Consider the following 10,485-nt stretch of genomic DNA (forward strand, 5'->3'; position numbering starts at 1 on the left):
TACACACACTCACTCACACACACACACACACACACACACACACACACACACACACATAATTCACTCACAAACACAAAGTCGCACACAAGGGGCACCATGAATCATTTCGTTGACTTGTTTGGCTTTGCAGCCTTTCATTTTTGCCATTTCATGCACAACTGACGCACGCTCATTTATAATTATGCAAATTGTTAATTAATTTAACGAAAATGTGTTTAAAAAATACTGACAAAAAAGATAATGTTTATGCTTTTGTGCATGCAAAATAAATGCGACTGATAATTATGCAAGTTTCTGGATTGTCAGAAAAATAGAACGACTGTTTTCGACGATGCGAACGTTTGCATGCAAGCTACAAATGTATATACATATACATACTACATACATATATACATGTAGTATGTAGTATATATGGTGTCATAAAGTCGTATATGTGTTTTACATATGCAATGCACGCAAATTGAATTTGTTAATCAAGTGCTTTTATACTTAATTGAAAAACATAAAAAAATATAACGAATATGCACAAAATTCCAGCTGCATTCTTGGGAATTTTACACAAAATTCAATAAAATTAATTTGAATATAAAATATGCAAATTCCCGTGCATCGCGGGACTGCGCCGCAATCAGTTAAGTATTTGCGCATAATTTGTAATTTGAATAATGAACTTCATGACAATTTTGTTAACAAATCGGTCTACAAATTTTTGCACATGTATCAGCAATATTTTAAATAAGAGAGAAAATTTCAATTAAATATAAATAAAGGCTTATAATTTCAGATAAATCTTATCTTCTTGAACTGGTAATATTTCGTTGCCGAACGCAGTGGGTAGAGACTAGTTTTGTACATTCTTTTAGCTTCAATAAACTCAGCATCTGTTGAGAACCGTTCGCATAGATAAAAATTTCAGATATACTCAGAGCATATTAGGGTTACTAAAATTGGATCAGTTTGCCTGTTCCTCTCCTAATTACATAAAAAATCCATTTTTTGAAACATAATTTTTATTTATCCATTACAAGGAAATTTAATTACAGTAACAAGTTGTTTTTGTATAGTATTCAAAATTTATGTGTTTAAGTTTAATTTAAACTAAACTAAATTTTCATATAATATAATAATAGATAATTCTACGTACTAATGCTTTTCTAAACTGTTAATTATCATTGTAATTGTGATATTAATAGGAAACTTGGCAATCGGGCACTTGGGAACTTAATTTAAAAATAAAAATTCCCAAAAAAGAATGATCGGTGCATTAAAAAAGCAAAAAAAAAACATGCGTACGAAGTTTGGTGATTTTAATTTTTTGGTCTCCTGAACGGGCAGATGGACAGTCAAACGAACATGTCTACATTATCTCGACATATAGTATATACTTTGTTGGCTCTGGCACGTCTCCTTCTGCGTATTACATATGAAACGGTTCATCATACGTTGTATCCTTCGGCTCTGGGTTATAATTAAGTGAAGTACTTTAGGCATTGATTGTCTGCTGGCTGTTTCATTTACGTAACTAAAACAATCGATTTGTTTAGAATATTTGGCAATTACTTCTTTATGGCCAGCTCAATTAAACCCATTAGGAAACTATTGTTTACCAACTGCTTGTAGGTGTGCAAGCTCAATGGCATTCAGCTCTCATATATATGTACATTTTGTATGCCTAACTGTATACCCTTTACGTATATATACTTGTACATTAACACACAATTGTGTCATAAATTTAGTTACTTATTATGACGCCACTTGCCGCAAAACAAGCTATTATCAATATTTGTGCTTTTCATTGCCTGCACGCATGCAAATCAAATCAAGTCAATACTCGTAATAAATTGGCCTCAAACTCAAATTGTAGCCATGTATAGACAATAATTACAAAAGTAAATCAACTGACAACTTGACAATGCCTTCGGGCAGTTTGTGTGAAGAGCCTGAGCGGAATTTATGATTTCATTTATGAGCAATAAACGTGGATGCACACATAAATGCACACACATACACACACTTCAATATTATTTACTTGGCCTGCGGGCCAAAAATATGCCACAAAATGGCCACTTGGTCTAGGGTTAATTCAATTTTATTACGCATACGCACTGTGTTGCTCACACCGAGAACTAAGTGTAGTAAATTTCCTAAGGTTGTCTGCTTGTCTGCATTTGTGTGTGTGTGTTTGTGTTTGTCTTCTGCAGTGCGACAGCCCTAATTGTACATAACATGATCATGGGAGGCAGGCTAGACCGCGCCCTAACTCATCTGCAGCAATTAATTAGCGCATTTGTCTCTTTCTGTTGGCCAAGCACTTCAGGTGACCAGCTTATCAAAATGTGTTGGTTTTTGTAAATGATAAGTAAATTTAGACTCAAGTTTCCTTAAGTATTTTTAAGTCACATTTTGTTCGAATAACAATCAATTCAGCTTAATATATTTCGATACAAAAATGGAGGAATGTGTTACTATGTATAATAAATGTTATTCTCTTTTATTCAAAATAGTTAAGGTTTCTAAAGCAAAAGCTGCACAATGCTAAGAAATATTTCTATAAACGTGAACGGTAATCATGTAATGCAAATCGATAATAGACAACTATCTAAGTATTCAATTCTGTGTATGAATGTAAGCGTATGTTCTCTGCAGATTTTACACTATTGTCGAATAAAATAATGCAGTTTCTGCTTGCAATTAAAAAGCCACTCTTCAGCAAAATAAAAAGAAAGAGAAAGAAATGCTAAAGTCGAGCAGACTCAACTCTTAAATACCCTTTGGGTACAGGGTATAAAAACACCGCAGATATATCCGTTCTCTATTGCTGCAAATGTGTTCCCAACAAATTGCACCCCACAAGTTTTATTGGTTTTTTTTTTACCGGTGGCATTTTTGTTGAATTGTTTACTATATAAAAGATTAAGCTTAAATTTGGTTGGACAACCTCAAGCTGGCATTTCTCAAATTAAAACGAACAAAAGCAGATAGAGTCCATGATATCATATGGTATTATCTCAAGCTTTCGCAACTTCCTCAGCACCAAAAACATTTCCAATTTTGACTTGTGTAGCTCTTAATATATTTAGAAGGTTGTATGGCAGACCCCACAAAGTACATACACGATCAGGATGACAGGACTAATTGATCTTTATGAATTAAAGGAGCTAGAATAAACTAACTCTGTTGGACATCCTTAAATCCCCTAAATCCAGATTAGTTTGATTTTAAAAGTATTTAAAGAAAAACATTGCATCTTTAAGGAAGTTAGTTATGGGTCTTTAAGAGTTGGCCACACTCAACTCCTGCTTGCGTTCGTTCTGAATGCTGCCATAAAGAAATGCGCACTTGTTTTTCCTGTTCATATTTTCAACCGTGCTATTTTTGTTCATATTGCTTGTGTTAATATTTTACGGCAGCAATATAGGCGCGCTGCCACTTTTACTTTGCACAATTGCTTTTGCCGGATATTGCTGTTAGTTTTTACTTTAGAGTTTGCCACATTTTGGTTACTGTTGCTGTTATTTTTGTTTTGTTGCATTGTATGGCCAGCTCTTTTGTTTTACACGATGTGCATCTCTGCTGCGGTGCGGTTGTTTGTTTACTCAATGGGCTCTTTGCTGGCGTGTCCTATTTGCATCCTGGCGGCTGCGGCGGCTGCTTGACGGCATCGGCGGCTTACGTTCGCACACATTTATGTCTATTGGCGCACGTCCATTTCCATTTCATTTCCGTTATTGCAAAACTTTTCGTATTAAATATATTTTTCTCTGTTTCTGGTCGCGCGCCGTGCTACGTTGTTTCATTTTGTTGTCGCTGTGGTTGTTGTTGCTGGTGTTTGCACTTTAGCAAAGTTGTTTGTTGGCATGCCAAAGCAGATTGAGGTTGTTTTTGTTGTTATTGTTGGTATTTTATGGTACTTTATGCGCCCAGGCTATTATTACAGTTGTTTCTTTTATAGGAAGCACAACAGTGTCATTGCATTTATATACATATATATGTACATTCATGTGCATTAATTCAGGCCTACCTACATATTTATTCATGCGCATATTATGTGGGCGCCATTTCAGTTTGGCCATTTATTGTGGCCTACTTGTAGGCGCTGTCTAAACAAATTGACGTGCAATTAAATGTTCACATATCCTGCCGTACTTTAATAAATGCCCCGCGGTACAAGTCGATGATTAGCAGCAGCTCGCCTAATGTTTTTGTTGCTGCCACAGTTAGTGTTCGCCATTGCAATTAGCATTTTGCCAGGCTATAAATAAAATTAACCGCAATGCTCCAAACAACAACATGAATACCCTCGAATGTTTGCATATTTCCCTGCTTTTTGCCTTTTTTATATATATACATTTATTTTTTAAATGCAAAATAAACAAATGTTATGCATATTTTATGAGCCAGTGCGTCGCATTTGGTGCGACAGACCGCAAATTTTTAGCGCATTTCGAATTAACGACACAAAATGTCAGCAAAACGCATGACCACAAATCATGTTGTTGTTTTCTCTCTCGGTCACTATCTCTCTCTCTCTCTCTTTCTCTCTCTCTCCCTCTCTCTCTCTCTCTCTGTATTTCTCTTGTTTCAGTCCTTGTACCCCTCTATTAGTCTTCCTCTGTGCCTGCCATTGTTTTGACAAAAGTTTGTCGCACAACTTTTGCCAACTTTAATTTTAGCTAAAACTCATATAATAACTATCACGTGCTGGCCATGTTTATTAGCTAAGGAGCAGAAGAATGGACAATACAAAAAAATAAACTTGATCACGTCTTAACGTAGTTAAAACAAGGTAAGTCCAACTTAGAGAATTACGTATGCTTTAATATAGTATAAGCAATCATTAAATTTGACGTTCAAGTGATGATTATACTTGGGCAACGGTGCATTTTATTTGATCAGAACTCTTTTTCTTTTTAAAACCAATTTTTTACAGATTTTTTATTGGCTTTTTATTAACATTCTTAAAATAAAGATGGATTAAATAAATCCATGATATATGGCGCTGCGATGAATACTTAACACTTTGTTTAGAATATTCCTCCACCAAGCGGGGAAAAAGGTTAAAATTTTCTTATACTTACAACCAATGCCTTCATTTAAATCAATTTAAAATATTATTCCTTTCTGTTTTCATACTGATGCCAAATAGGTAGATTGGAGTTAAATAACACAGAAGAATAATTCCCCTTTATTGTATAGTTAACTGTTTCTTCCCTCCTTTATTTTTTTACTGATTATAATTAAGACTGGCTTATAAATAAATAAATAAAATACTATTAATACTTCTTTGTGATTTTTTCTGTAGTTTAATTTCGTTATTTAATGTATATTTTCGGTTTGGTACGCTTTATTCTAAAAGAGAACTGCATCGTCATACAAGTAGGACATGCGATCACCGCGAGATAGCTTCTCGGGCTCCCTATTCGTGCAGGGCTCAGGAATAACATGGTAGCGTCTGAATTGTCTCTCATTACCGGCTTTGAGCCGGTCAGTCAACGCTGAAACCTGTTCGTTAAGTGACTTTATCTCAGAATTTGGGGAGTCTGTCTCGAATTGCTGCTGAACTTTTTTAATAGCACTGTTTCCTGTTGGTCTAGCCCTGTGGTTCACTTCCTGTTGTGACGTGGAACTTGTGTTGGAATTTCTGACATCGACTGCTTGCGTTGGAGTCTGAAATTCTACCTTGCCTTCAATCTTTTCAAACGATTTCACTAATGCTTTCAATTTTGCTACTGATCTCACCTGCGACTGCATGCTGGCCTCCGAAGGACTCGTCGTATTGGATTCCTTTAATGCACTGGTCTTCGATTTCGATTCGTTCATTAGATTTCTTTTGGATGGCTCTGCCCCTTCAGAAGCTTGAGCTATACTTTTTTTTGATAAATTAACAACTGCGGAGTCGTTTAACAAACTCTTCTTGGATGGGGCAGCAGAAAGGCTCTTCTTTGATGGGGTGATAGCATTTGCCATACTAGTCCTAGATGGAACTACCTGCTTGGCAGCCTTTTCCCTGTTCACCTCCGAAGTACTTTTGCCACTGGCCGTGCTTATTGTAGAACGGACGCTTGTCTGCGATGGTGCCGCATTGTTGTTTCCTCTGTTAATAGGCAGCAGAGTCCTGATAGATGCATGTGAGGCTGCATTCAAATTGTTATGCGGCAATTCCGTCTGTGATATGCCACCCGCATCGATGCGTCGTTTGTCAACTGCCTGCTGTTTGGTAGCGGCCATTTCCTCGTTAATGGCCTTTGAAATGGCCACTTCGCCCATTTGGGATCGGGCCATTTTGACAGAACTTGTTGTTGCTCCGCTCGGCTTGGGCTGCAAGTCTTGAAAACCAACAGAGTTGCTGGGTTTCTTGGCTGGCGGGATATTGGAAAGCACTGGCGGGGGATATGTCGGATAGCAGGGTAGTTTAAAATCAACGCGCTGGCCGAAGTTGGGCGGACCGACATTAAAGGGATCGAAAGGTTCACAGTTCTTCTCGTCATTGAACATATTGTTACAGAAAGTTGTTGGCTATGTGTTATTTGGGTGTGATAATATGCTTGTGTCGGAAGTGAATTTTGGTCTATGACTGCCAAAAATAATGTTTGTTAAATTTTGAACAGAATTGCTTTTAACGAGTCAAAAATACAGGCATCCTTTTTGAATTTTAATTGAACGCCCTAACAAGTTTATTCAACCTTTGGCAAACAATTGTAGTAGTAGGCCTTGGAAAGCACATCGCACCTCTTGCATCGTATATTCACAGGTTGCATATTAATTAAATAAAATGCTGAAGTGTGTGTCTAACTTATCTATAATCAGAGCCAGCTCCTTTACTCAATAGAACCTTTGAAAGCTGCACGTGCTGATAAGTCAACTGCTGCCTAAATACACAGTTGCATCATAACAATGCCATTCTTGAGACGCAGCTGCACGTTAAATGGGAAGAAACTAATTAGTTTATAAATATGCATGTGCTTAAGACTTTGCGGTTACTTGAACTCTGCAATCAATAGCTCGACTTGCATTGGCATTTTGATACTCTCTCCTCTTTTTGTCGGGTCATATGTGATGAATGAATTTGGTGTTTTCTCCTACGAACTTTGTCTATCGTATGGCTATGCATAAATGCCACGGTTGGAAATAAATGAAATATATGAAGAGTTTCCAGGCGACATCAGACCTAAACCTAAATGTCGGTACAAATGCCCATTTTCGTGATAGAATTTTTTAAGCCGAGTTTTAACTAATCACAGGAAAATATCCCTAAGCTCAGTAAATGTCACGACTGCTCTTCTTGTCTTCTGAAGAGAGTTTCGCAGAAAGGAAATTAGATAATATTTGTTGTCATCTCATTCGAACCCAATCTTTGCCATTTATTTTGCAGCAGCTTTAACAAATATTAGAAATGCCTTAACCCTTATGTGGGGGTCTGGTAACTTTATTGTTAGTCAGTGGAACTCCACCCAAAGGCAAACGGCTTACTCACATCGTTGGGGAACATGGCGTAGCCCTGCCACGCATTGGACTCGCCTTGGTTGGGCACAAAGCCATAGCTGAAATGCTGTTGCGCAGGCGTTGATGGCTGCGGGTTCAACAGCATTCCACCTGTGACTGTGGACCTGTTGTGGATGGGTTCTGACCAATTGCTGTATGGTTGTTGCATATTCGGATATAAGTTCTGTTGCTGCATTATTTGTTGTTGCTGGAGTAGCTGGAGCTGTTGTAGTTGCTGCTGTTGCTGCGAGTGCAGTTGCTGTTGATGTGGTCTGGATGGATTGGTGTGCTTGCGCCGAAATTGCTGGGTCCTCACTATCTTGCCGCTTGGTTGGGGCTGATTGAAATGTTGTTGTTGCTGTTGGCGTTTCAATGCTGCAACAGCTTCTGGTACTGGAACACCATCGACTAGTACCGGATAGACTTGTCCATTGAAAATTAAACCGTTGCCACAGAGCGCAAGTGCTTGAGGTGAAATTTGAGGTGGAGCTGTTCGGGTCTGGACTGAATTTCCAACTAATTTATACATTTGAAGATTTCGTTGTTTTTCCACTTTTTGAGGCCAAAACTTATTTTTGGTTTAAAATTTCAACATACAATGGAATGACAACATACATGTTTGAAAGGTGAAAGAAAAGTCTGTAGGTATCTAGAAAACATATTTGTTGTGTAGAAAAAAGTAGTAGAAAATGATAAATCGTATGTGCATTGGAATAAAAGGCGCCGTAAAGGCTAACATACATAAATATGCATAATATTATTTTCTGAGTTATACCATAATTCGATCTGAATAGACTTTGTCATTGTTACTTGAAGAACAAATTTTTTTCATATAATTAAGCAACAAATCACAAAGTTAAAAAAGCAGATTGTTGCACAAAAAAAAAAACTAAATAATCAGGATGCCAAAGCATCTTTTAAATGGCGGGCAGCAGCAATTTAAACGATATAAATATAACGAGGAATATAAATCAAAGTCAATAAATCAAACTTCGTACAATTTACCTCCTAACTAAGTGATGATCAGGATGTAATCTGATATCTTCTGCACCGAATTCAATAAAGCATTTGACTTTGCGAAGCATAATATTCAAATTTGTCTTGATATGATTTTTTTAAATTAATTATATACTGTTTGTATGCCAGTTATACTATAAAGTTGTCGCTTAAATCTATTGGGAAAAAGAACAACATTTCCGTACGCTTCTAGTAACCCTTTTGGTATTAAAGCTTTCATTGCTTTTGTCGAGCATTTGCTTTCGCATTTTAATGCACTCATTTGCAGTTTAGATTTTCGCATTTTTCATGTACAATGCAATTTCTTGCATTTTACTGTACTTTTCTTCGCATGCGGAAACCCTTAGCTCGTAATTTGCTATAACTTGTCTGCTTTACTTTTTACACATCATTGAGGACAAGAAACATGCTCGCAATCCCCACCCAGCTCAGTCACCATTGCCTTCTCAGCCCGGTCGTCCACCTGTGCCGAGTGCCACCGACATTTAGTGGTAAATTTCCGTCTTACTTGCAACGACTCCACAGCGCGTCATACGTGACATTTTGCAAATTCCGTTTTCCCATTTTGCTGCCGTAGCAGTGAATGAGAGTGGTTGTGTATACATGTATTACCCAGTATATATATGTGCGAGTGTTTGCGTATGTATAAAGGTGCTGTGTTGCTGTTTCTGCTGCTGGCATGTGAATGTTTGCAGTGGTTTTCGATTTTTCCCACTGGTTCTTGCTATGCGGTAGCGATTCCGACGACGACGACGACTTGACGATAGCATCGTCTCTGTGGTTCTTCTACTGTAGATTTTTCTAATTATTTCTTGCCATCGCTGAGCTACGCCACAATTTTTATGTAAAGACCCCGGCAGCAAGCTGGTGGTGAGCGTTTTGACAAGATTATTATACAATTTTTTTCAAAAAAAAAAAAATGTGTGCATACGACAGGGGCGGATGGCTGACAAAGCAAAAGGGATTCAGTATTCGCCATATTCGTTCAATTTGTAAGTACCTGAACACTGAACGAAGTAGATGAAAACGCTTTGGTCAACTATTTTTAAGAACTCATTACATGTAGAATGTTTCTTACTTTCTGAATTTATTGCATATATAGTTGCATATATTTTATAATGTTGGTATAGTATTATATTTGCGAAGAAACTAATTTGCAGTCAAAAGATTAATTATAAAAGAGTTAAAAAGTATCAAAAATAAACAATTCAATGACATCTTTGATCCGTCTTTTAATTTTATCAGCTGCGAAGAAATGAAATTTATTGAGAGAAGCTGCAGATTCAATTTCAAAATATGAAATCTGATAAATAAATGGATCGTAGAGTTATAATTATAAGAAAGATTTGATTTTTTGAAATGTGTTTGAAGGTTTTCTTTTTCATCCAACCTTGTGCCAACTCTCTTAAGTTATACTACACCCCTGACTATCTCGTGTGTATGAATATAAGCCTTTGCGTTGTCAAGCGCTTAGCATAAGAAACTGAGACCACAGGCTGCAGCGACGACGAAGTCAGCAGCACTTTGTTGGCAGAAACACAGGCACATACACATATAAATACACATACACTTACTCAGTCCTTTCTAATGATGATCCCAAAAGTCAACTTCCTTAAGTAACAAGAGTGTACACACACACACGAACTGTTGGCTGTATGTGTGAGTGTGCTCATAAGCAGACACAGTGGTATTAACGCCATAATTCTACGGCCACAACGCACATGCCACAAAAGGATTATGCTATATTAAAGATATGATTGCAAGCATGTGAGTGTGTGCAGTACGTGTAGTTAAAATTTCATCAAGGATCTTTGTATGTACGTATGTGTATAATTACATATGGATGTGCTACTTGTACGCCTTATAACACTTGGCTTAAACTATACCCAAAGATTTGCTGGATGTATGGAAGTTTCTTGAGCCAGCCCAAAAGTATGCAATGAATAATTTCACCTGCAGTATCTGCCGCAGACTTGGACTTCAGCG

At 37.2% G+C, this 10,485-nt stretch overlaps 2 protein-coding genes across 3 annotated transcripts; both read right to left on the reverse strand.

Annotated features, from left to right (window-relative positions):
• Positions 1–5,277: 5,277 nt before the first annotated feature.
• LOC115630647 lies at positions 5,278–6,596 on the reverse strand. Of its 2 annotated transcripts, none has more exons than XM_030527286.1 (2): positions 5,740–6,580; positions 5,278–5,667 (listed from the first exon to the last, which is right to left on the reverse strand). In XM_030527286.1, exons 1-2 carry the CDS (start codon positions 6,493–6,495, stop codon positions 5,350–5,352), a joined length of 1,074 nt encoding a protein of 357 aa, XP_030383146.1. In that variant the 5' UTR covers positions 6,496–6,580; the 3' UTR covers positions 5,278–5,349. The 2 variants fall into 2 exon arrangements, with proteins under 2 accessions (XP_030383146.1, XP_030383147.1); XM_030527287.1 differs by having other exon boundaries at positions 5,495–5,675; positions 5,740–6,596.
• A 729-nt stretch (positions 6,597–7,325) lies between these two features.
• On the reverse strand, positions 7,326–8,063 carry LOC115630707 (uncharacterized protein DDB_G0285291). Its single transcript, XM_030527360.1, has one exon. The coding sequence runs from the start codon at positions 8,009–8,011 to the stop codon at positions 7,433–7,435; it is 579 nt and encodes a 192-aa protein (XP_030383220.1). The 5' UTR covers positions 8,012–8,063; the 3' UTR covers positions 7,326–7,432.
• Positions 8,064–10,485: the final 2,422 nt, after the last annotated feature.

The sequence above is a fragment of the Scaptodrosophila lebanonensis genome, unplaced genomic scaffold (assembly GCF_003285725.1).
Source record: "Scaptodrosophila lebanonensis strain 11010-0011.00,11010-0021.00 unplaced genomic scaffold, SlebRS2 tig00001410-arrow-pilon, whole genome shotgun sequence".
Classification (NCBI taxonomy): Eukaryota; Metazoa; Arthropoda; class Insecta; order Diptera; family Drosophilidae; genus Scaptodrosophila; species Scaptodrosophila lebanonensis.